Source organism: Cynocephalus volans, chromosome 2 (genome assembly GCF_027409185.1).
Source record: "Cynocephalus volans isolate mCynVol1 chromosome 2, mCynVol1.pri, whole genome shotgun sequence".
Taxonomy (NCBI): domain Eukaryota; kingdom Metazoa; phylum Chordata; class Mammalia; order Dermoptera; family Cynocephalidae; genus Cynocephalus; species Cynocephalus volans.
In genome coordinates this window covers 205,827,356-205,855,274 of record NC_084461.1, presented here as the reverse complement: position 1 = coordinate 205,855,274, position 27,919 = coordinate 205,827,356, and the positions used below count along the sequence as shown (strand labels likewise).

General features: G+C 43.0%; 1 gene segment (V, D, J or C); it reads right to left on the bottom strand.

Annotated features, from left to right (window-relative positions):
* Positions 1-19,607: 19,607 nt before the first annotated feature.
* Positions 19,608-27,704, bottom strand: LOC134370762 (immunoglobulin lambda variable 1-40-like). The segment is given in 3 exon segments: positions 19,608-19,800; positions 27,345-27,549; positions 27,659-27,704. Coding segments are annotated over 3 exon segments (444 nt in total).
* Between the last annotated feature and the right edge of the window lie 215 nt (positions 27,705-27,919).

Genomic DNA, 27,919 nt, shown 5'->3' with positions numbered 1-27,919 from the left:
GTGGCTTGGGAAGGCTGCCATAACAAAACACAATCCATTCGGTGACTTTAACAACAGAAATTTATTTTGTCACAGTTCTTGAGGCTGAAAGTGCAAGGTCAAGGTGTCATCAGATTTGGTTCCTCCCAAAGCCCTGCTCCGTGGCTTGCACATGACCGCCTCCTCACCGTGTCCTTGTGTGCGCTTCCCTCATTCTGTGTTGTCTAGTTCTGATCTCTTCTCATAAATACAACAATCCTGTTGGACTAAGGCTCCTCCCTTATGTCTCATTTAATTTTTACTACTTCTTCCAAGACACTGTTTCTAAATACAGTCACGTCGGAGGATAGGACTTCCAGATGTGAGTTTTGGGGGGTGCAATGCAGACCCTAACAATCAGAAATTACTCTCATTTTTTTAATTGATGAAAATGAGTTAGAATAGGGTAAACTGTATAAGTGGAATCTCAAAGTGGTGGGAACGATTTCACAACAAAGAGGAGTTATTTAAGCAGGATAGCTCTCTTGACTCGTGGGAAAGACAGCTAAGGCTAGAGGCAAGAGCATCGAACTCACACGTGCACCCGAACCACTGCCTCTTTAGAGGGCATAGTGGCCCATAAAGTAGACTGAGAGTCCAGGTGACTGGAGGATACACACACACACAGGCACACACACACACACACACACACACACGCACATTCCACATTTATTTTATATATATTCCATATAAATGTGTTTATATATATATCATCCCTGGTAGAGGCTTCCTGTGGTGATTCTGCCCCTGCATCAACTCTCTCCCTGGCACCCCAGGCTTTTTCTCCATCTTTTGACATCTGGGTCGAGGCTGCTAAGCCTCCATAGCTCTTTCATCCTGCAAGACTGCAGACTTACCACTTGGATGTTGCCAAGAATTACACTTTGTATCTTCCAAAGAACTGCATCTAGCAACACCTGGGATTAGCTTAGCCATGGCAGGAGCAGCCAAATTAGCTGGGTACCAGGAGCAGCATCCCGAGGTCGTGAAGTGTGCCCCTGCTCTGTTCCCTCACACCATTCTATATTGTTAGGCCTCTGGGCCTGTGATGAGAGAGGAACCTGGAAAATCACTGAAATGCCTTCTGGGTCCTTTCCCCATTACCTGATGCACAGCACCTGGATCAGGGCTACTCTCCTCAGCAACAGGTTTTCGTGGTCACTCCACAGCACCAGCAACCTTGGCACTTTCTCCAAACACGTTGTTTTACTCCTTACTAGGAAGGCTGTAAAGTTTCTAAATTTTTACCCTATGTTTCTTTCTTCATTACCATTGTGAGATAGATCTTCATTTGAGTATGAGCATCAGATCACCTTGGGGTGCAGAAGAGAGGAGGTTGTTACAGGACCTGACACTGTGGGGGAGGGAGCCTGAGGCTGGGTGTCCCTGTGCACATTGAGAGGTCACAAACACAGTCACAGGACACTGTGGAGAAGACTGTTTGCTCATCCTCCCTGGAGGCACAGAGATCTGTTTCCTTCAAGCCTTGGGAAAGAAAGAATAGTTCCCACAGGCAGGCTAGAATGAGCAGTTGGAGGGGAAGGTGACATCACCACTGGAGGTGGTCAGTGGAGCTGGGCTTGGGCTGCTGGACCTAGTGACTGACCAGAAGCTTTCAGATCACACACACCTCTGAGTAAGGCCTAGAGCCTGGGCTGGGCATGGGTGGGGCCAACCACCTTCTTCCTCATCCACCATCTCCCTGTAAAGTACTGAGCCCTGAGAATAGATATGGGCCACTGCAGACAGGATCATGGTCAGAAGGTATTAGCAATGGACAAATGAGCATTCTACCTAAGAAGAGAGAGAGAGAGAGAGAGAGAGAGATTTATATCGATAGGTGCTAGAAAAATTACGTACCAACTGAATGAATGACAGCAGAAGTAATTCCTGAGGTAGACTTGATCCTAGGCAGTGCAGCGGTGACTGCACAGGCAGGGAGAACTTAGGTAAGGTTCTAGACTCACCTGCCCATAGGTCTGGAACACTGTGTAAATGTAACTGCTGCCGTAACATATTTGACAGTAATAAGCGGTCTCATCCTCAAGCTGTAGCCCAGAGATGTGCAGAACTTCTGAATTGGCCAAAGCATTTTTGGACTCAGAGAAGTGACTAGGGACCCTCGACCCCAACTTTGTACTTGAGGAGCAGTACAGGAGAAACTGCGGAGGACTCTCTGGCTTCTCCTGGTACTGGTATATGTAGTATGTATCAACACTGAGGCCGCTGCGTAGGGTGAGGTTGAGTCTGGCAGATGTTCCCAGAGATGCAGAGAAGGAGGGTGGCTGAGTCAGCACAGGCCAGGAGAGGGATCACTTAGACGACACAGTGAAATAAGAAAATGTATACAGCACCTGAAAGAAGAAATGGACAAAGAAATCAAAGCCCTGAGAAAGAATGTAGCAGAGCTAGCAGAGCTGAAGAATTCATTCAGTGAAATAAAAAGCACAACAGAGAGCTTAACCAGCAGGCTAGAACAAGCAGAAGTGAGAATTTCTGACCTTGAAGATGGGCTGTTTGAAATAACACAGGCAGACAAAAAAAGAATTAAAAACATTGAAGTATTTCTAAGAGAGATAAGAGACAACCTTAAGTGCTCAAATATCTGAATCATGTGTATTCCAGACAGGGAGGAAAAAGGAAATGGCATTGAAAATATATTCAATGAAATAATGGCAGAAAACTTCTCAGGTATACGGAAAGACACAGATCTTCATTCGGGAGGCTCAAAGATCCACACACATATTCAACCCTAAAAGGTCCTCTCCAACACAGGTTATATTCAGATGGACAGAACTCAAAGACAAAGAGAGAATCTTAAAAGCTGCAAGAGAGAAGCTTCAAGTCACCTATAATGGAGCCCCAATAACATGAACATCAGACTTTTCATCACAAACACTAAAAGCCAGAAAAGAATGGGATGATATATGCGAAATACGAAAAGACAAAGATTTCCAGCCACGAATACGTTACCCAGCAAAGCTTTCCCTCCAAAATGAAGGACAAATAGTATATTTCTCAAACAAAAACTGCAGGCTTTCACTACCACACAACCAGCCTTACAAGAAATTCTCAAGAGAGCACTAGGTTTGGTACCTGAAAAAAAATCACCACTACCATAAATACTCAGGAAAAAACATACCCACTAGTAAAATGAAGATGCTAACAATAAAGAGGAAAAAACAGTTCATCTATCACCCCAAGAAACCAAGAAATACAGAAAACAAACAGTAAATCAAAAAGAAAGGAACAAAAGATACTTAAGACATCCAAACAAAAATCAATAAAATGCAAGGAGTAAATCAACACTATTCAATACCAAGTCTTAATGTAAAAGGACTAAATTCCCAACTCAAAAGACACAGACGGACGGACTGGATTAAAAAGGTGGACCCAACTATATGCTGCCTTCAAGAGACTCACCTCGCCTGTAATGACACATATAGACTAAGAGTGAAAGGATGGAAAAAGACATACCATGAAATAGAAATGAAAAACAAGCTGGAATAGCTATTCTTACATGTCATAAAATAGACTTTAAACCAAAAACCATAAAAAGAGATAAAGAAGGCCACTATATAATGATAAAAGTATCCTTCAAGAAGATACAACAGTCTTTAATATACATGCACCTAATGTCAGAGTAGCCAGGTTTATAATGCAAACACTATTAGACCTAAAGAATGAGATAGACACTAATGCCATAATAGCAGGGAAACTGAACAAAACACTCTCCACATTGGACAGAGCATCTAGGCAAAGAATCAGCAGAGAAACACTAGATCTAAACAACACGTTAGACCAATTGGACTTGGCAGATATCTACAGAACATTGCGTCCAACAAACTCAGAATATTTCTTCTTCTCATCAGCACATGGAACATTCTCCAGGATAGATCACATGTTAGGTCACAAATCAAGTCTCAACAAATTCAAGAAAATTGGAATTATTCCATATATTTTTTTCAGATTACAATGGATTAAAATCAGAAAACAAGAACAAATGAAACTCTGGAAACTATACAAACACATGGAAATTAAACAGCATTCTACTTAATGACATATGGGACCAAGAAGAAATTAAACAGGAAATTGAAAAATTTATGGAAACTAATGAAAATTATTATATGTCATACCAAAACCTGTGGGATACTGCAAAAGCACTACTAAGGAAGAAATTTATCACGTGAAATGCTTATTTCAGAAGAATGGAAAGATGGCAAGTAAAAAACCTGACACTCCCCCTTAGAGAACTAGAAAGACAAGAACAATCCAAACCCAAAGTTACCAGAGAGACAGAAATAATTAAGATCAGAGCAGAACTTAATGAAACAGATACCCCCCAAAAAATAAATAAAAAAGATTAATGAACCAAAAAGTAGGTTTTTTGAAAAAAATAAATAAAATTGACAAACCTTTAGCAAGGCTAACTAAAAAATAAAGAGAGAAGACCCAAATAACAAAAACTGGAAATAAAAAGGTGATATTACAACTGATACCTCAGAAATACAAGATTTCATTAGAGACTACTATAACCAACTATATCCAACAAATTTGAAAGTCTAGAGGAAGTGGATAAATTACTGGACATACAAACTACCAAAACTGAGCCAAGAAGATATAGAAAATCTGAACAGACCAATAAATAAAACAGATTGAAGCTGTTATCAGAAGGCTCCCAACAAAGAAAAGCCCAGGACCAGATGGGTTCACTACAGAATTCTACCAAACTTTCAAAGAGGAATGGATACCAATTCTCTACAAACTATTCCAAAAGATTGAAAGAGGCCACTCTCCCACACTCATTCTGTGAAGCAAACATCACCCCGATACCGAAACCAGACAAAGATACAACAACAAAAAAAGAAAGCTACAAGCCAATATCCTTGACGAATATAGATGCAAAAATCCTCAACAAAATACTAGCTAACATAATACAGCAGGACATAAATAAAATTATCCACCATGATTAATGGGGATTCATCCCAGGAATGCAAGGTTGGTTCAACATATGCAAATCAATCAATGTGATACACCACATCAATATAATCCAAGACAAACACCACATGATCATCCTTAAAGATGCTGAAAAAGCATTTGACAAAATTCAACATTCATTCATGATAAAAACTCTCTACAAGTTAGGTATAGACGGAAAGTATCTCAACATAATTAAGGCCATATATGATAAGCCCACTGCCAATATCATCCTGAACAGGAACTAGAGAAAGATGCCCACTCTCACCTCTCCTACTCAACATAGGATTGGAAGTACTAACCAGAGCACTTAGCGGAGAGAAGGAAATAAAGGGCATCCAGATTGGAAAAGATGAAGTCAAACTGTCCCTGTTTGCAGATGACATGAACCTATGTATCAAACAACCTAAAGCCACTACAAAAAACAACTCTTAGACTTGATAAATGATTTCAGCAGAGGTGCAGGATACAAAAATCAACACAAGAAAATCAGTAGCATTTCCATACTCCAATAGTGAACATGAGGAAAAAGAAATCAAGAAAGCCTGCCCATTTACAATAGCCACCAAAAAAGTAAAATACTTAGGAATTGAGTAAACCAAGGATGTGAAAAATCTCTATACTGAGAACTACAAAAAACTGTTGAGAGAAATTAAAGAGGACACAAGAAGATCCAAAGATATCCCATGATCTTGGATTGGAAGAATTAACATCGTGAAAATGTCCATACTACCCAAAGTGACCTACAAATTCAATCCAATCCCCATCAAAATTCCAATGACATTTTTCTCAGAAATGGAAAAAAATATCCTAACATTTATAAGGAATAACAAAAGACCATGAATAGCCAAAGCAATTCTGAGCAAAAACAATAAAGCTGGAGGCATAACACTAAATGGCTTGAAACTATACTGCAAAGCTATAATAACCAAAACAGCATAGTACTGGCATAACAACAGACACACGGATCAATGGAATAGAATACAGAATCCAGAAGTCAACCCATACACCTCCAGCCATTTGGTCTTTGACAAAGGCACCAAGCCTATACACTGGGGAAGAGACTGCCTCTTCTGCAAATGGTGCTGGGATAACTGGATATCCAGATGGAGAAGAATGAAACTAGACCCATACCTCTCACCATATACTAAAATCAACTCAAAATGGATTAAAGAATTAAATGTACACTCTGAAACAATAAAACTCCTTAAAGAAAACGTAGGCGAAACACTCCAGGAAGTACAAGTGGGCACAGACTTCATGTATACGACCTCAATAGCACAGGCAACCAAAGGAAAAATAAACAAAGAGGATTATATCAAACTAAAAAGCTTCTGCACAGCAAAACAAACAATTAACAGAGTTAAAAGACAACCAACAGAATGGGAGAAATATTTGCATAATATACATCTGACAAAGGATTAATATAAAAAATATACAAGGAACTGATACAACTTTACAACAAAAAAACAAGTAACCCAATCAAAAAATGGGCAAAAGAGCTAAATAGGCATTTCCCAAAGGAAGATATACGAATGGCCAACAGACACATGAAAAAATGCTCAACATCACTCAGCATTCAGGAAATGCAAATCAAAACCATACTGAGATACCATCTCACCCATGTTAGGAGTAACTAATATCCAAAAGACTGTGAATGATAAATGCTGGCGAGGTTGCAGAGAAAAAGGAACTCTCGTACACGGTTGGTGAGGCTGCAAAATGGTGCAGCCCCTATGGAAAATGGTATGCAGGTTCCTCAAACAATTGCAGATAGATCTACCATATGACCCAGGTATCCCACTGCACGGAATGTGCCCCGAGGAATGGAAATCATCATGTCGAAGGGATACCTGTACTCCAATGTATGTTGCAGCACTATTTACAATAACCAAGAGTTGGAACCAGCCCAAATGTCCATCATCAGATGAGTGGGTATGGAAAATGTTGTATATCTACACAATGGGATACTACTCTGCTCTAAAAAAGAATGAAATAGTACCATTTGCAGCAACACAGATGAACTTAGAAAAAATTCTATTAAATGAAATAAGTCAGGCACAGAAAGAGAAATACCACATGTTCTCACTTATTTTGGGGAGCTGAAAATAAATAAATAAATACACAAACAAATGGGGGGCAGGGAAGAAGACACAACAATCACAATTCCTTGAACTTGTTAAGACAAGTGAACAGATATGATGTTGATGGGAGGAAGCAGGGAGAGGGAGGGGGAGGAAGGATTCGGTAAAGGGACACTAAAATCAACTACATTGTATATTGATAAAATAAAATAAAATAAGAAGGGATAATAATAATAATAATTATAAAACCTGCTTTTATACCCATCTACTGATGGCTGAAAATTTTGCTTACCATCTTGATGTAAGAAAATGTTTTATTTGGTAAAATTTTCTTTTATATTACTTGCCAAATAGTGTAATCATTTTCCTACATATGAAGTTTATAATTTTAAATGAGAAAATGTAATAAAAATTGTGAACTATTTTTTTAAATTAGATAAGAAAAAACATTTGTGGGGTTTTTTGCTGTAAAGTTGTTTGAGCTCTTTGTATATTTTGGATATTAATCTCTTGTCAGATGTGCAGTTTACAAATATTTTCTCCGATTTTGTGGGTTGTCTATTAACACTGTTTTTTCTTTCACTGTGCAGAAGCTTTCTCGTTTGATGTCATCCCATTTGATTATTTTTTGTTTTGTGGTCTGTGCTTTTGAGATGCTATTCATAGAGTCTTTGCCCAGTCCTTAATCCTGGAGTGTTTCCCCTAAGTTTTCTTCTAGGAGCTTTAAAATTTCAGGTCTTATGTTTAAGTCTTTAATCCATTTTGAGTTGATTTTGGTATATGGTGAGAGGTACGGATCAAGTTTCATTCTTCTATGTGTGGATATCCAGTTTTGCCAGCACCATGTATTGAAGAAGCAGTCTTCTCCCCAGTGTACGTTCTTGGTGCCCTTGTCGAAGATCAGTTGTTTGTAAATATGTGGATTGATTTCTGGGTTCTCTGTTTCTGTTCCATTGGCCCACATGTCCGTTTATATGCCTAAAAAGAAATAATCCAATCAAAAAATGGGCAAAGGAGCTGAATAGACACTGACGAAAGGAAGACATACAAATGGCCAACAGGTATATAAAAAAATGCTCAACATCACCAATCATCAGGGAAAGGCAAATCAAAACCACTTTGAGATATCACCTCACCCCAGTGAGACTGCCTGTTAGAAAAAAAGACAGAATAACAAATTTTGGTGAGGATGCAGAGAAAGAGGAAGCCTTCTGCAAGCGTTGGTGAGACTGTAAATTAGTACAACCATTACAGAGAACAGTATGGATGTTCCTCAAACATCTACAGACAGAACTACCATCTGATTCAGCAATCCCACCACTGGGGTTATATCCAGAGGACTGGAAATCATCATGTCATAGGGATACCTGCACTCCCATGTTTATTGCACCTCTATGTACAATAGCCAGTGATGGAGCCAACCTAAATGTCCATTGACGGATGACTGGATCAGGAAATGTGGTCCATATACTCAATGAAATACTACTCAGCCATGAATAAGAATGAAATTCTACCATCTGCAGCAACATGGATGAGCCTGGAGAAGACTATCCTAAGTGAAACAGCCCAAGTCCAGAGAGAGAAATACCACATGTTCTCACTCATAACCAGGAGCTTAATCTGTAAACAAACAAATAAACAAAGAGAGACAGACAGAAGGAAAGAAACAACAATCACAGTAACACATTGAACTCTTAGAAAGAGAGAAAAGAAACATGGTTACTAGAGGTGGAAAAGGGGAGCAGAGGGTTAGAGGGAGGGGGGCTAATGAGGTATTGGTCAAGGACACAAAGTACGATTGCGCATTGTAATGATGAATAAGCTGACTATCCTGATCTAACCATTGCGCATTTACACAATCACTGAAAACCAACATTGTTCCCCACGTGTATGTAATAGGGGAAAAAACGTTAGAGCCATAAATATATACTTTTGTGTTGCTGTTGTTGTTTTAAATGCTTTAAGATATTACTTCACTTCCGTTTATTGATTTTTTTATATGATGTGAAGTAGAGGCTGAATTTCATGTCTGTCCATGTAAATATATTGCTCCATTTCTGAAAAAGCTTACCAATCCATCTCCATTTGGCAACTCTAGTGTCAGTACACCTTGCAAATTTTTGTTCAATTTATTCTCCGGTATTTGGTTTTCTGTAGTATCATAGATTAAATTCTGGTCATTAAATTTAAATTTCCAAGGGCAGCCCATGGCTCACTTGGGAGGGTGTGGTGCTGACACCACCAAGTCAAGGGTTAAGATCCCCTTACCCATCATCTTTAAAATGAAAACTAAAATAAAATTTAAATTTCCAAGCAATTTATTTTAATTGATATGTGTATATATATTAAAATCATTAATTTATATACATTAACATATATTCATTAGTATATTTATGTGAACAATCAAATTGTCTGTAGGTAAAGAAAAGTTTATTTCTTCTATTCCAATTAGTATGCTTTTCTTGCTTTTTCTTCCCTTATTGGAATGCCTAGGACCTTCGGGATAATGTGGAATGGAAGTGGTGGGAAAGGGTATTTTTTCACGATATTATGAAGGAAATATTTAGTCTTTTGTTATAGAGTAAGACTTTGGATTTTATTGATTGAAATTTTTAGAATTACATATAAATTGTAATTATAAAGCATGCACTCTTTTTCCCCCCCACAGAGCATTATGATTTTTACATTCATCCACATCATGTGTATAGTTATTTTACTTCTTTATATTTCTCCATATGTTGTTCATTTCCTTATACGGCTCAGAGTATTGTACAGATATACCAGAATTTTTTATCCACTCACCTCCTCATGGATATTTGGTTGATTTCCAGTTTTGAGTAATATAAGTATAGTGGCAATGAAATTTGGCATAAGACAAAGAAGCAATATATTTTATTTTATTTATTTTGAACTTGATGGTTTTCTTAATAATTCAAAAACGTTTCGTACACTCTGTTGTCTTCTAGGTAATAATGGTGACTCTAACCAATACCGCTAAAATATAAATTTTCATTTTTAAAGTATTTTTTATATTTTATTACTCCATTATTGATTTGATAGAAATTCCATGATTAAAATCTTTCCCTATAACTATGTCAGCATCCATCATGTGTAGTACCAGAAAAAAATAAAAATGATTCTAGTATTTCACCATTAGAAATAATATCTTCCTCTGTTTTTTAAAATTCTGCTGGTTGCCTGAAGCCTCATTTCTCAGTTTGAGCAACACTGCACAGATGGAACTGGTTGGACTGGAGGACTTTACAGCTGAATTCTATCAAACCTTTAACGAAGAATTAATACGACTTCTCTTCAAACTTTTGCAAAAAATTCAAACAGGAGCCATTCTCCCAAACTCATTCTATGAGGCCAGCATCATCCTCTTACTAAAATCAGATATAGATACAGCAAAAAAAAAAAAAAAAAGAAAAGAAAATTACAGACCAATATCCTTGATGAACACAGATGCAAAAATCCTCAATAAGATATTAGCCACCAGACTACCACAATACATCAAAAACACTAGACACCATGATCAAGTGGAATTCATCCCAGGGATGTAAAGTTGGTTCAACATATGCAAGTCAGTAAGTGTGATATGCCAGATCAGTGAAACTGAGGACAAAACCAGGTGATTATCTCAATAGATGCAGAAAAAGCATTTGACAAAATTCAACATTACTTCATGATAAAGACTCTCAGCAAATTAGGTATAGAAGGAAAATATCTTAACACAATAAAAGCCATTTTCAACAAACCAATCACCAATATCATCCTTAGGAACAGGAACAAGACAAGGATGCCCACTCTCACCACTCCTATTTACCATAATATTGGAACCAGTCAGGAGAAAGAAATAAAGGGCATCCAGATTGGAAAAGATGAAGTCAAACTGTCCCTGTTTGCAGATGACATGATCTTGTACAGAGAAAAACCTAAAGACGCTACCAAAAAACTCTTAGAGCTATTAACACTTTCAATAATGTTGCAGGGTAGAAAATAAACACCTGCAAATGAATAGCACTTTTTGAATCCAGTAACAAACTAGCAGAAAAGAAATCAAAAAAGGAAGTCCATATACAATAGTCATCAAAAAAATAACATAACCAGGAATCCATTTAACCAAAGAGGTGAAAGATCTTCCACAATGAGAAACTACAAAACACAACCGAAAGAAGTTAAAGAGGACATAAAAAGATGGGATGACGTACCGTGCTGTTGGACGGGAAGAATTCACATCATGAAAATATCCATTCTACCCAAAGAAATCTACAGATTCAGTGCAAATCCCGTCAAAATACCAATGACATTCTTCACAGAAACAGAAAAAGCATCCCCAACACTCATGTGGAATAACAAAAGACCCCAAAGAGCTAAGGCAATCCTGAGCAAAGAAAAATAAAGTTGGAGGCATAACACTACCTGACTTCAAGTTATATTACAGATCTATCGTAACCAAAACAGCACGGTACTGGCTTAAAAACAGACACATTTATCTTAATAAACTACCCTCTTGGTACTGCTTTTGCAATATCCCAGAGATTTTGGTATGATGTGCTTTTATATTTGATAGTTTCAAGAAATTTTTTGATGTCCAGTTTAATTTCTTCTTAGACCCATAGGTCATTTAGGAGCATATTGTTTAATTTCGACATGTTTGTATAATTTCCAGAGTGTCACTTGTTATTAATTTGTCGTTTTAATCCATTGTGGTCAGAAAATGTACTTTAAATGATTTCCATAATTTTAAATTTGTTGAGACTTGATTTGTGATCCAACATATGGTTTATACTGGAGAATGTTTCATGTGCTGATGAGAAGAATGTATATTCTACAGTCACTGAATAAAATGCTCTGTAAATATCTGCCAGGTCCAATTGGTCTGAAGTGTAATGTAAATGCTGTGTTTATCTGTAGATTTGTTGCATGGACGATCTGCCCAGTGCTCAGAGATGGGTGTTAGTTCCTTCAGTATTATCATATTGGGGTCTATCTCTTTCTTTATGTCTTATAGTATTTGCTCTATATATATCGGGGTGCTCTGGCGTTGGATGCATATATATTTATGTTTGTTATGTCTTTTGCTGGATAGATCCCTTTATCATTATATAATGGCATTCTTGGTCTATGTTTATGGTTTTCAAATTATAGTCCATTTTATCCAAAATCAGAATAGCTATTCCTACTCGTTTTTGCTGTCCACTTTTGTGGTATATCTTTTTCCATCTATTTTGTGTTAGTCTGTGTGTGTCTTTACAGTGGAGATGAGTCTCTTAAAGACAGCATACAGTCACATCTACCTTTTTGATCTAAACAGTCACTCTGCGTCTTTTGAGTGGAGAATCTAATCCTTTCACATTTAGGGTTGTTCTGAAAGTTATTTTCTTACCCTGGCATTTTATCAATTTTTGTTCAGATGCTTTAAATATCTTTTGTTCCTTTCTTACCCATTTATTGTTTGTATTTAGTGTTTGTTGGATTTTGGAGGTGGGAATATGTAGTTTCTTTCTCTTTGTGGTTTGTACTTTTGTTCTACTAGTGACTTTTGCTCTTTCTTGTGTGTTAATGATATTGATTATCATTTTTCGGAATCCAGATGCTGGACTCCCTGTAGGATTTCTTGTAGGTATGGTCCTGTGGTCGTGAACTCCCATAGTTTTTCTCGGTCTGAGAAACACACGATTTCTCCCTCATTTCTGAAGGATAGTCTTTCTGAGCATAATATTATTGCCTGGCTCTTTTCTCTGTAAGTGTTTTAAATACATCAACCCATTTCCATCTTGCCTGTAGGGTTTCTCTGGAGAACTCTGCTGTGAGTATGATGGGGGCTCCCTTATAAGTGACTTGACATTTTTCTTTAGCTGCTTTTAGGATTCTCTCTTTGTATTTCAGCCTAGCTGGTTTGACTATAATGTATCTCAGAGAGGATCTTTCTGGAATGAAAATGTTAGAAAATCTGTGTCTTCTTTTCTCATATCTCTAGTATCTCTGTGTCGATGTATGATTATCTGGTAGAGCAGTTGCCTTTTCTATTATTCTGCTCTGGGTGTTTAGGAGAAAGACTTCCTCTTTTTTTCTTGGCTGTGCTGATGGCTCTGCTGGTGTCAATGCAGTCAAGTGGGCAGCAGGCTGCCTGCATGGTGGCTGTGTCTTGTACTGTGGTGGTGAGCCACTCTTGTAGTGGCAGTGGCTGAAGCAGTGGCTGTAGTGATTCACCCACACAGAAGTGGTGTTTGTGGCATGCTCCTACCTTCAGTGGAGCAGGGGAGGCTGCCCACAGCTCCTGCCTTGTTCCCTGCACATCCTCTGGCCTTCTATCAGGTGGGGGAATCTTGCCCTTGGCTCCTGCCTACGTACCCAGGCATGCTCTAACTTGCTGCTTAAGCTCTATTTTGTTTTGTTCAATGAATCCTTCAGTCCCAGGAGTTCTGCTACATTATATTTTATGCTATCAATCTCATATAAACTTCCTCCTTCATATCTTGTATATTTCTCATTTTGTTTTGTTGTCTGAGTCTTTTTGTATCTCATTGAGTCTCCTTAAGACTGTTGCTCCATATTCCTTTTCATTCCTTTCAAGGGTTTCCTGCTACATGCACTCTGGTTCTTGAGAACTATTGTATTACTTTGATGGTGTCATTTTTCGTGTTTTTTCTTATTTCTAATATTTGCATATTGATGTCTGGTTATTTGGTAGAGCAGTTGCTCCTTCTATTAGTTTACAGTGGGCTTTGAGGAGACAGACTGCCTCCTGTAGATGTGTTTTATATTGACCATTGAGTGTGGTGTTTTCAATCGATTCCACGTACATGCTGTAGTGTGGTCTCTGTGTAGGTGCTTTGCTCATCTTCACTGCTGGAGTCGCATGTTACTGCCTCCATGGATGTGGCACTGGGGCACTTGGTGATTCTTTGGTGAGGTTACTGACACTGTGTTGGTTGGTTGAGTATGTAGGCAAGCTCTCAAATTCTTGGGAGAAGCACCTGGATGCCCTGCCACTCTTTGGCTTAGGTGTGTATCCCTGGGTGGGCTTTTTGGCACACCAGCTAGCATCCCATTTCCCTGATGGGTGCACTGGGGTACACTTGAGCTCATCAGGTTGAATGGGTGACTCTGGGTAGATTTTATTTCCGCTTTCCTACAGGCAGAGGTTTCTCTTGGGTACTTGCTTCCCCCAGTTGGGGGATGGGAATTTTCTTCCTTACTCTATTTGGGTATTGTGGATTTCTACACTCTTGGTAGGTTCCATGTATGTGTCTCTCCCTGGATCAAGGCAGTTGTGTGGGTTATGCACATACCTCCTCCCCCAGGTGTCCTACTGTGTGTAGCAGCACAATTCCCCCTGTGGGTTTGGCCACTGAGTTGCAGGTTTGCAGTCACTCACCTCTTTCCCCAGACTCCGATGATGACTTTCCCGCTGCTAACGCAGTCAAGTGGTTGATGGGCCACCTGCACAGTGGTGATGGATGCTGCAGTGGCATTGGCTGCTACTGTGGCTGTTAGCCACCCTTGCAGTGGCAGTGGCTGTGGTGGTGGCTGCGTTGGACCACCATATGGCAATGGTATCTGCAGCACCCTACTCTTGGCTCATGAAGTCCCATGGGTTCTTGCCGTCTGTTGGGAGAGAGCTTCTCGCGGCTTTTCCAGCAATAATGTAAACCAATGCAGTGAGTCCTTCCTTCCTCCCAATCCCTGCAGTATGGCATTTATTCTTCTTTAGGTGCATTCCATCACATTTTGATCTCTAATAACTGTTTTTTTTCTTCTACCGTACTCTGTCCTGTGGCATAACAAGCGCTTTCTAACACCTGATTCCCAGCACAATCTTCACATTACCCACAGGGACAACTGAAAGAGGGATGAGTTGACCTAGCAGCCTTGACTCTGCCCAGCAGGACCACAGACCCCTGCTCTAAGGCCTTGGTCCAGTCTGAAGCCAAGTCTCAGTCTCCTTGGCCTGTCCAGTGCTGTTGGCTCCTTTTTGTCATAGGGAAAATGGAAGATATTGCAAAGTAGGTGTTATAGTGTTTTGTTCCATAAACTAAACTTCTGCAAACATTGAAACACAACCCAGTGCCAGAATCCTACTCCCTGTGGATTGTATTAATTGATCTGGTGGAAACGGTGGGATACTGTGCTTTTCCGAAGACAACGTTTTCTTCTTCTTTTTTTTTTTTAACATGGGGATCCTTTTATTGAGATTCTATTTATTACAGGGATAACCCCCCTTGGCTTGAAAATGACCTAGGTCTTAATGATAAAGATAATTTTCTTTAAGTTTTGCCAGGATATGTCCACTACAAGAGCACCTTGTATAAATTCACAGAATAATTTTGCATTTAATGTCTTTTGTTATTTGGTATGATACTGTCATTATTATTTTATCAAATTAATTTTTTAAAATTTATTTATTGAATCAAAATCCATTATACACATATTGGGGGTTGAACATTGAGATATGTTGATTAAGTCAATATTACAAGCATATATATTGTTACAAATCGTAATTATTTTTTATGCCCCTTGTCCCACCTCTCCCATTCTCCCATTCCCTCCCCCCCCACCACCAATTACCCTAGATTTCTTCTCTCTTTCTGAAAGAATAGTGGTTACTTTGTTAACTTGTTGCCTAGATGATCTGTCCCATGCTGAGGGGTGTGATCAGGTCCCCCGGTATTATCACAGAGCAGATGCTTCTTCTGTCACTCTGAAATGGGTTTTGTGGAAAGAGCCATCCTTTTCTTTTCTTTGTCTCTGCTGGTATCTCTTCTTGTGTGAATGCACTGCAGCGGTTGGCCGACCATCTGCGTGGTGGCTGTGGCATCTAGCCACTTTCGCAGCAGCCATGGTTATTGTGGTGGCTGTGGTGGGCCACCCTCATGGAGGTGCTGTTTCTGGTATGCTCCTTGGCACTGGCGGCATGCCCGGTTGTGGGTTGTTTGGTCCCATTCTACATGCCTCTGGTACCTGGGCAGGCCGCACGGTGCTGGAGCCATGTGCCTGGTTGTGAGAGACGGGTCAGGTCACTTTCTCCATGCCCCAGGTCTCTGGGTGGGCCCTGAGGTGCTGGCACCATGTGCCTGGTTGTGGGAGGAGGGTCCAATCCCCTTCTCAATGCCTCAGGTACCCAGGTGGGCCCCGAGGTGCTGGCATTTTGTGCATGGTGTGGGAGGATGGTCCAGTCCCTGGCTCCATACCTCAGGTCACTGGACAGAGCCAGAGGCACTGGCTTGGTGTGCCTGGTTGTGGAAGAGAGGTCCAGACCCCTTCTCCATGCCTCAGGTCCCCTGGCAGGACCTGAGGCACTGGCGTGGTGTGCCTGATTGTGGGAGAGAAGTCTGGTTTCCTTCTCCATACCCTGGGTACTGGGTGGGCTCTGAGGCACTGGCGTGGTGTGCCTGGTTGTAGGAGGCTGGTCTGGTCCCCCTATCCATGCCCTGGGTCCATGGGTAGGGCCTGAGGCACTGATATGTCGTGCCTGGTTATGGGAGAGAGATCCGGTCCCCTTCTCCATGCCTCATGTCCCTAGGCGGGCCCCAAGGTGCTGGTGTGGTGTGTCTGATTGTGGGAGAGAGGTCCAGTCACCTTCTCCATGCCTTGGGTCCCTGGGTGGGCTCTGAGGCACTGGCATGGTGTGCCTGCTTGTGGGAGAGAGGTCCGATCCCCTTCTCCATGCCTCATGTTCCTAGGCAGGCCCCAAGGTACTGGCATGGTGTGTCTGGTTGTGGGAGGCTGGTCTAGTCCCCCTCTCCATGCCCTGGGTCCGTGGGCAGGCCCTGACACACTGGCTTGGTGTGTCTGGTTATGGGAGAGAGGTCCAGTCCCCTTCTCCATGCCTTAGGACCCCAGGCAGGCCCTGAGGTACTGGTGCAGTGTGCCTGGTTGTGGGAGAGGGGTCCAGTCCCCTTCTCCATGCCCTGTGTCTCTGGGTGGACTTTGAGGTGCCAGCATGTTGTACCTGGTTGCGGGAGAGAGGTCCATTCCCCTTCTCCATGCCCTGGGTCCCTGGGGGACTCCAAGGTGCTGGCATGTTGTGCCTGGTTGTAGGAAGGTGGTCCAGTTCACAACTCCATACCCCGGGTCCCTGGGTGGGCCCCGAGGCACTTGTTCAGTGTGCCCTGGTTGTGGGAGGGTGGTCCGGTCCCTTTCTCCATGTCCTGTGTCCCTGGGCGGGCCACAAGTTGCTGGCATGGTGTCCCTGGTTGTGGGAGAGAGGTCCAGTCCCCTCTCCATGCCTTGGGACCCAAGGTGGGCCCCGGGGTGCTGGCATTTTGTGCCTGGTTGTGGGAGAGAGGTCTGTTCCACTTCTCCTTGCCCCAGGTCCATGGGTGGGCTCTGAGGTGCTGGTGGTGTGCCTGGGCTGGAACTAATTTTTTATCCTTTCATTCTAACATGGGGGAACTTCCTGTGGGAACCAGTACTTGAGCTTTGTGGTTGTTTAAATTGCTACTTTGCTGCTGTTTCCCTAGGGAAGGCTTTTTGTGCTGCTCAGGGTTTAACGGTTGACCTTATAGGTACTTCCAGCTCTCCAGAGACCTGGTGGATCAGTGTTCTGTAGAACCTCTGATCTGGGCCTGAGGTTTTTAATCAAACTGCACCCCATGCAATTCTGCATTCCCGACCAGTCTCCTCTGAGTGGTCCTGCACTGATTGGGGGTCAGATCAGCAGTCTTTGCTGTTTCCCAGTGTTCCCCTGGTGGGCACAACTCCCCCACCGCCATGCTCCAAACACTTCCCATGAGATGGATCCTGCACTGGTCCCTTGCAATGACTCTTCAGCATCTAAACAGCTCGCTTTTTTCAGTTGTTCTGGCTCTTCGCTCCTGCGTGGGTCCACGGGATCCTGTTAGTGGTCTTGCTGTCCTGGAGGCCGCCAAGGCCTTCTTCTCTCCCACTGCCTCCAATTTACTCCATCTGAAGGGCACAGCTGCAGCTTCTGCTGGCTCATGCTCCATGTGCTCAGCAGCTCCAGCCTTAAAGAAGCCGTGGCCCAAAATGCTCAGAGCAGCTTTTTCTTTCTCTCATCGTAGCTTCTCCCACCTTCATGAACTCCGTAGGTCTCTCCTCCTCTTCCCCTGAGCTCCAGCAGCCCCAGCTTGGCTGATGTTACATTTTTATAGTTGTAAATTTGGTTGATTTGTGGGACAGAGTGACACTGCAGACCATCTGTTCCACCATCTTGAATGGATCCCCCAAAGACACAGTTTTCTAACATGTGGACACCATTGAGTGTGAGGGGACTGAATTCATTCCTTAAGTTTTATTCTTCTAACAATATTTGGAATTTTTCAGAGGCACAGGTGAAATTTTCATCAAATTTGTTGAGAGTAATTCAGAGGTGTGTATTTCTAGAACTCCTGACAAACAATAGCATTTGTCAGGAGCTCATCTTATTTCTTGAAAATGTGTGTTACAAATAATTCTGCATCAGCAGGGTGTAGTTGATCATGGTCTCTATGTTGGCTGCAGCTCACTCACACCAATACAGTGTCTAAGAGCCCAGCCTCAGTTTCTCTCTTCACCACACCCCATTCCTCAGTACTGGCTACTCTGAAACATGCAGAACAGGACTATTCTGCACCTCATGCTCTGTTCCTTGTGCAGGACTATTTAGCAGCTGGATTTCATAAACTTCTTCAGACTCTATATCTTCCTTGCCAGCATCTCTAAGGCTCCTCCCACACCTTGCTAATCTCAACTTTCTTTATTTTCCTCACACAATTCTTGTTCCAACTCATATCTGTACTTTTTGGTCCAAACACTTTGCCCTGACTTAACCAGCTCCCTAGGGGCTGGACACTTCCCATGTTGTTTACACTGTTTCCTGACCTAATGATCCCATCTCAATCCTGGAATATAGTAGATGTTCAGTAAATGGTGTGGACAGATGACCTGTGGGATGTTGACTTTCCTGGGTCAGACACAGCCACATTCTTGTCCCTTGTCATAGACTGAATTGTGCCCCCTGCGATTTCAAATGTCAAACCCCTGATCCCTGTGTGATTATATGTGGAGAGAGGACCTAGAAGACACTAATCAAGAGTAATGACATCATTAGGGTGGGGCCCTAGTGCAATAGGACTGGCGTCCCTATAAAAAGGGTGAGAAAAACTAAGCTGTGCCCACACAGAGAAAAGGCCATGAAAGAACTAAGAGGAGGTGGCCATCTGCAGACTAAGGAGAGAGGCCTCAGGAGAAAATAAATCTGCAGGCACCTTGACCTGGGACTTCCAGCCCCCAGAACTGTAAGAAAATAAATTACTGGTCATGAGTGGTGAAGTCCCCAGTCTTTTGCTATAGAAGCCAAAGCAAAGTAATGCATCTCGCATGGACTCTGTTTCCAGGGCAGACTGTGCCGGGTGTGCAGAGATTTCTTCTCGGTTTCAGAAATCAGACCATATGTTGCTACCAAAGGCAGGTTAGGGGGGAAGAATTCAAGAGGAGAACACTGTCTCTAGACAGAGTTATCTTAAGTAGGCCTCACACCCCAGTTTTAGGCAAAAGAAACAAAGTAAGGAAGCAGCTGGCTTAGCCGTTGGCGGCGGCCACACCGGGAAGCCCCATCTCTGGGCAGATGGCAGGTTCTTGTCTCACTTCCCCGCTGGCCTGGAGAACTGTGTGAGCACCAAGGCTGCTGTCATAGGACTGACAGTAATAATCAGCCTCGTCGTCAGGCTGGAGCCCAGTGATGGTCAGGGAGGCCGAACTGCCAGACCGGGAGTCAGAGAAGCGATCAGGGATCCCCGAGGACCGTTTGCTGTCTTCATAGATGAGGGGTTTGGGGGCCTTTCCTGAGAGCTGCTGGTACCAGTGCACACCAAAGATACCAATGTTGCAGCTGCTGCCGGTGCAGGAGATGGTGACCCTCTGGCCCAGGGCCCCAGACGCTGAGAGTGGCTGAGTCAGCACAGACTGGGCCCAGGACCCTGGAAGTGGGAGAGACACAGACATGGTGATTCTGGTCTAGAGACAAGAGGAGACAGCAGGGCCCCATGGTCTTCCCAAGGTCCTTTCCCTGGCCCAGTAGATAGTCACCTGTGCAGTGAGCAAGGAGGGTGAGGAGGAGAGGGGACCAGGCCATGGTGGAGATTGTCCCCGAGTCCTTTCTCTGTGGCCCCACAGCTGAAGCAGAGCTTCCCCACATCTGTCGCTTCCCCTCTTCATACTCTGACAGGGGGAGGGTCCACTCATGCAAATGAGACCCTCCCTCCCCCCAGCTCTTTGACACCACACTGAGCCCTGAGTCAGGCCCCTGTGTCTGAGGATGTTGGGGCTTGGGCATGGATAGGGCCATGTGGGCCCAGGAGGTGGGGAGGTCACAGCAGTGAACCCTGAGCAGATGGCACCAGGCAGGGCCAGGAGGCTGGTTTCAACTCTGATCACCTCCAGACTCCTCAGGAATGGCTACCGCACACCCCCTGGTGTCCAGGCTCAGACACACCATCCTGTGACCTGGTGACCAGACATCCTCTGGGGCTGCCCTGCCTCCCCACTCTTCTATCCATTGCCCAGATCCCACATCATCCTGACCTGTCAGGATCAACCACTCCGAATGGTGGGTTAAGGAAAACAAAAGTTTTATACTGAAGAGTGAGTGCTTTTTTTCTGTTTAATATAAACAGACAAACCAAAAAATAAAGATTCCTTGTCCTGAAAGGACATGCAATGCATATTTTTCTGTCCGAAAAATTAAGCTTTATGAAAAGATGATCCTATTACCAAAACCACAAAAAGAAACCAAGACTTCTGTATAACTAGAACATTTCTGAAAGTGTGTATACCAGACTGTTGATTATTGTGTGTGTGGAGTCACATGGACTTAGACAGGAAGAGCCACTTGTCAGTTTGAAATCTCCGTTAATGAATACGTTACAATGTCGTGCCATGACTGTGAGAATTTGAATGCCAGATTTTGTAATAAATTAGTGTATATATAAAGTAGTCACCTAAATACATTCGGATTATAAGTTCATCTGAAAGAAAATTTATGGTCCATTTTGATTTTGAAATCACAATGTGTTTTTACATCATGTATGCTTTTAGTAGTCAGTTTTCAGATTTTTTTGTGTGATCTAAGCATACAGCAGACATTTTATGTGTTTTTATTCATTATAAAGTAGAAACTAACTTTAACAAATGTGCTTATAACCTGTGCTTACTCAGGATCACTTCCTCTTTGCTGATGCAGTGGTTCTTAGTAGAAACTTTGCTCCCTTCCCTATGAACTTAAAGGACTGGATTGGCCCAGGCTGAGCCGTCCCTCACACACAGGACGAAGCTGTCCGTGGTCCCCTCCCTGCCCACGGGTGCTCTCCATTGCGGGTGCCCCTGTCAGCTCTCAGGCTGAGGGCACAGAGAGGAGCAGGCCTACTGGAGACCCTCTCCCAGTTCAGCCCCATCCTGAGGCCAGTACACGTGCCCAGTGAGAAGCAGGTCTGCATGCGCAAATACTTACTGAGCATCTGTCTTCTGTTGGGTGCATTGATTGCCAGTGGGTTTGACCAGCTGATCTGGAGTGTCTCATCCTCGGTTGAGGAGCTAACTTGATGAGCAAACCTAATAGATTAGGGTACGAAGGTGGCTTCCTTCCTCACCTTCACCACTGGAGGCAGGGAGACAAGAGAGTCCAATGCTGCAAGCTGAGGACTGGGAAGGAACAAAGGTCCGGAGACCGTACAGGAGGAGAAGATCCGCACAGTGTGGAGCTGAGGGAATAAGTCAAGGTGAGGATAAGAGAAGTTCACACAGCAGATGTAGAAGGACGAACAGAGATGGACACCCTGATCCAGGTCAAGGGGCTCCCTGGAACTGAAGGATGAGATTCAGAAATGAGAAGTAGTTTGGTAGGACCAGTGTCTTAGGCATCTAAAAAGATGAACTTTGTCAGTCGAGGAGCCTCTGGCTGGTGGATTATGATCTGCAGAGGTTGCTGGGGCTGGCAGGGAAGGTGGGCTGAAGCTCTCGGTGAAAGAGTATGACATGAGGAGAGCATGAGACACCTGAAAGAGGGAAAATAGATCCCCCTTTAGGAAAGAGTGGGTAGGAAGTATCAGATGGAGAACTTCCAAAATCTGCATGTCAGTTGTTAGAAATTTCTCATAAATGAAAGCTTTTCCATTTGTAGATTTCTGTCAGAGGTAAGATAAATATAAAGTTTCTGGCTTTATTTCCCTGCAGGATATAAGCCAGCTTATCTCCAACACAGGAAATTTGCTTCAAAGCTCCTTTCCTCTTGGAGTGTAGATACCATGTGTGTAAAGTGCTTTTTGACCAGGTTTCACTCTTATCAGGCTTCATTAACTTATCAGTTGAATAAAAGATTTGACACACGTCCCATCCATCGTATATGAGTGTCATTGTTAAACTTCTAAAAAATTATCCTGTGACTCTTGTGTAATTTGCTCACTGAAATGCCCAAGGAGATTAACCTAACATCTCGATTTTAAAGTGTTGTGTATGAAGATAAAAGTCTGTTGAAGCTCAGGGATTTCTTTTCTCAGATCCTGGAGTGGTTCCCAAGAGGGATTGCAACTTTTATTTTGCTAACTCTGTTTTTTTCCCCCCAATGGTTCACGTCTTCTATATGACAATGTATACTAGAGGAATATTTGAGGTCATCAGCCCATAGGTGATAAGTGAGCTGGGAAAGGGAATAGGAAACTAACAAGAAGGTATTATTTGAAATATGAAGTGGCCCAATCAGAGCTGTCAGTAGTTGGGTTTGGGTCCTTAAGGGGCAGAGTCACAGCTGACTCAGTATCACGGTATCTCTGATCCCAGCTCCAAGGACACAGAAGAGGAGGATGACTAAGGTACCACCAGTGAGGTACCACCTATGTGAGCAGGACCCCAAGGGGGAGACTCTCAGTAGTGACCGGAGGCGACCTGGGGACCAGCTGTACTGAGATGGGAGCAGAAGGTGGCCCCACATGGGTGGTGTGACCAGGGGGAGAGGGACTGGTGCCGAGCCCCTGGGTGTGTCCTCACCCGAGGAGGCACAGGTTTTAGTGGTTTCACTTCACAGGACATTGACTGATTGCATAGACATTATAAAGGTCAGAGAGTTGCAGTTGTAGTTTTGTGGACAAGAGCCACCTAGCCTGTGTCCTCTGCTCAGCTCCCAACATCTTCAGGACACGACCCAACACGAGCTACCACTGAGAGTGGGAGGCAGAGTGATGCACGTGGTGGGCCCAGTTAGGCAAACCTGTTCTTTTCCTCTCCTTTCTGAACCCCAAATCTCCCAAGCAGGTGGTTAGTGTGAGATTTACCTAATTTTCACCTCCGAGGAGAGGTCCTCTTTTGCCCAAACCAAACAGGCAATGCAACCCCCCAACCCCCGCCACTTCCCCATGATGGTGTCAGGGCAGGTGGTGTGAGTGATCGGGTCCAGTCGTCCTGAAGGCCAGGATTCCTTAAGAGTGGAGCAAGGCGGAGATGTCTCACTCGTTCTGGGGGCTTCGTTGTCTGGATGTGATGCTTAGGACTGAGGAGGGAAATTATCCTGTATCCGGCACAGATGACGCAGAACGAAGACAAAGAATCACAGAGAATTACAGCGGTGCTGCCTACTGTAATTTCTTCTGAAAGGTGGTCGCTGAGCTTCCAGATAGCATAGGCCAAACAGCTCAGCTGAACTTGGCCATTCAGGGTTGCAGGCAGAACCACACCCAGCACACCCCTGGTCCTCCTTCCCGGAAGACAATGTTCTAAAGCGAAGACTGCGAAGCACCGAAGCACCGGGCTGCAAGCTGCTGCAGGCCAAAGCGCTCTCCCACACGACGGTGACCTCTGTGCCTGCCTCAGCGCCGGCTCCTCCTTCACTTTTACTCCTCTCTAGCTAATAAATGAGGGACTAGCTAAATTTCAGGAAAGTCATTTTGGGAGTAAACTTAATAACTTATATCGCATAAAATATGCATATTAGAGAGAACACAGACCTCTCCAGAATTTTCTCCTTCTTCATTTATTGAAATGTAATTGATTGTATGTATCTTTGATGTGTGACACTGACTATCAATATCTTTGTTAAATATGTAATGTTCAAATTAGGATAATTAGCATATTCAACATTACAAAATGTGACCATTCTTTCCTGGCTTTTCCCAATTTCTCACCCACTGCCTCCCGCTCCCTCTTTTCCAGCTCTGGTGACCTCAGTTCTGTTCTCTCCTTTTGCAAGTTCAGCGAGTTATTGTGATTGTTGTATCTCTTTCTTTCTTCCTTTTTCAATTTATTTCTTTATTTCCTTTAGCTCTCACTTACAAGTGAGGACATGCGGTATTTCTCTTTCTGTGCCTGGCTTATTTTGCTTGATATCATTTTCTCTAAGTTCATCCATGTCACTAGAAATGGCTGAGTTTCATTCTTTTTTATGGCAGAGCAGTATTCCTTCGAGTATATATACCACATTCTCCGTACCCAGTCATCCCTTCATGGACATTTACATTGGATCCTGGCTATTGTAAATGGAGCTGCAAAGGTCACGGTAGTGCAGGTATCGCTTTAACATGATGATTTCCATTTGTCTGGGTACATACCCAACAGCAGGATGGTTGGGACATATGGCAGTTCCATCTGAAGTCATTTGAGGAACCTACATTCTGTATCCTATAACGGCCTCACGAATTGACAGTCCTACCAACAGCATAGGAGTGTTCCTATTTCTCTGCAAACTCACCAGCATTTGTTATTCTCTGTCCTTTTAAGAATGGCCAGTTTAACTGGGGTGAGATGATATGTCACCGTCGTTTTGATTTGCATTTTCCTGCTGCTTATTGATGGTGAACAATCTTTTCGCATGTTGGCCATTTGTATATTTCTCCTTTGAGAAATGCCTATTGAGCTCCTTTGCCCATTCTTAGGAATCAGGATACTTGTTTTTTACTGTTGAGTTGTTTGAGTTCCTTGTATATTTTGTATATTAGTCCCTTGCTAGATGCATAGTCTGTGAATGTTTCTCCCACTCGGTAGCTTGTCTTTTCGCTCTGTTAATTGTTTCTTTTGCTGTGCAAAAGGTTTTTAGTTTGATATCATCCCATTTGTTTATTTTGGTGCCTGTGCTTTTGGGGTCATAGTCTAAAGTCTTTGCCCAGTCCTACATCCTGAAATGTTTTCCCTATGTTTTCTTTTAGGAGTTTTTTAGTTACAGTTCTTATTTAAATCTTTAATTTATTTAGAGTTGATTTTGGTGTATAGTGAGAGGTATGGGTCTAGTTTTATTCTTTTAAATATGGATGTCCAGTTTTCCCTGCTCCGTTTATTAAAGAAGAATTCTTTTCCCCAATGTATGTTCTTGTTGCCTTTGTCCCAGGTCAGTTGGCTGTGAGCACGTGGGTGGATTTCTGGGTTCTCTATTCTGTGCAATCTGTATGAGTGTCTGTTTCTATGTCACTGCCGTGCTGTTTGGGGTACTGTAGCTTTGTGTAATTTGAAGTCAGGTAGTATTATGCAGACCTCTCTTTATTTAATTGTTTGTTTGTTTGTTTGTTTGTTTGTTTGCTTGCTTATTGTTCAGGATAGCTTTGGTTATGTGGTCTTTTGTTGTTCCATGTGTATTAGGTTTAGTTTTTCTATTTCCGTGAAGAATGCCATTGGTATTTTGATAGGGATTACACTAACCTGTCTATTGGTTTGGGTATGATGGACACTTTCACAAAGTTAATTCTTCCAGTCCAAGAGCATGGAATGACTTTCCATCATGTGGTGCCCTCTTTAATTTCTTTCAGCAGTGATTTGGGGTTCTCACAGACACCTCTACCAGTAGAAATCTTTCACATCTTTGGTTAAATTTATTCCTAGGTATTTTATGTATTTATTTATTTTGGTGACTATTGTAAATAGGCTTGCTTTCTTGATTTCTTTTTCTGCTAGTTCATTACTGGAGTTTAAAAATGCTACTGATTTCTGAGTGTTGATTTTGTATCCTGCAACTTATCTGAAATCATTTACCAACTCAGAGAGGTTTTTTTGTTTGTTTGTTTTTTGTTAGAATCTTTAGATTTTTCTTTGTATATGACCACGTCATCTGCAAACAGGGACAGTTTGTATTTGTCTTTTCCAATCTGGGTGCCCTTAATTGCTTTCTCTTGACTGACTGTTCTGGCGAGTACTTCCAACAATGTGTTAAATAGCAGTGGGGAAAGTGGGCATCCTTGTCTTCTTCCTGTTCTTAAGGCAAAAGCTATCAGCTTTTTAGGACAATACTGTTTGGCTTTGTATGGCTTTCCTTGTGTTGAGGTACTTTCCTTCTGTACCTAAATTCCCTCTGATATTACCGGCTCCCTGAGCGAAGGGGCCCTTCTTGTCTTATTCACAGTGTTTCCTGACCTAATGACGCTGACTCAAACCTGGCACATAGTAGGTGTTCAGTAAATGGTGTTGACGGATGACCTCTGGGATGTTGACTATCCTGGGGCAGACACAGCTTTACTCTGTGCCCCTGGTTATGCCCTGACCCTTTGTCATAGACTGAAATTGTGCTCCCTCCATATTTAATATGTGAAAACCCTAATCCCCAGTATGACTGACTATACGTGGAGATAGGGCCTAGAAGATGGTAATTAACAATAATGACATCATTACAGTGTAGCCCTCATCCAATGGGATTAGTGTCCATATAAAAAGAGTAAAAAAAAAAAAAAACTAAGCTGTGTGCACACAGAGAAAAGGCTGTGGAAGAACTATGTGAGGAGGTGGCCATTGCAGACTAAGGAGAGAGGCCTCAATAGAAAACAAACCTGCCAGCCAGCCCCTTGATCTGGGACTTCCACAGTCCAGGACTGTGAGAAAGTAAATCCGTTGTCGTGAACTCACCCAGTGTGTGGCATTTTCCTATGAAAACCCCAGCAGATTAAAGCATCTTTCGTGGCCTCGGTTTCCAGGGCAGCCTGTGCCTGGTGTGCAGAGATTTCTGCTTGATTTAAGAAAATCAGACCATATGTTGCTACCAAGGAAACGTTAGGGGACAGAATTCAAGAGGAGAACACTCCCTCTAGACAGAGTTACCTTAAGTGGGCCTCAGACCCCAGTTTTAGCAAGACAAACAAAGAAAGGAAGCAGCTGGCTTGGCCGTCGGTGGGGGCCGCACTGGGAAGCCCCATCTCTGGGCAGACGGCAGGTTCTTGTCTCACTTCCCCGCTGGCCTGGAGCACTGTGCGAGTATGAAGGCTGCTGTCCAATGTCCAAGGACTGACAGTAATAATCAGCCTCGTCGTCAGGCTGGAGCCCAGTGATGGTCAGGGAGGCCGAGCTGCCAGACTTGAGCCAGAGAAGCGATCAGGGATCCCCGAGGGCCGTTTGTTGTTTTCATAGATGAGGAGTTTGGGGGCCTTTCCTGAGAGCTGCTGGTACCAGTGCACACCAAAGATACCAATGTTGGAGCTGCTGCCGGTGCAGGAGATGGTGACCCTCTGGCCCAGGGCCCCAGATGCTGAGGGTGGCTGAGTCAGCACAGACTGGGCCCAGGACCCTGGAAGTGGGAGAGACACAGACATGGTGATTCTGGTCCAGAGACAAGAGGAGACAGCAGGGCCCCATGGTCTTCCCAAGGTCCTTTCCCTGGCCCAGTAGATAGTCACCTGTGCAGTGAGCAAGGAGGGTGAGGAGGAGAGGAGACCAGGCCATGGTGGAGATTGTCCCCGAGTCCTGTCTCTGTGGCCCCGCAGCTGAAGCAGAGCTTCCCCACATCTCTCGCTCCCCCTCTTCATACTCTGACAGGGGGAGGGTCCGTTCATGCAAATGAGACCCTCCCTCCCCCCAGCTCTTTGACACCACACTGGGCCCTGAGTCAGGCCCCTGTGTCTGATGATGTTAGGGGGCTGGGCATGGATAGGGCCATG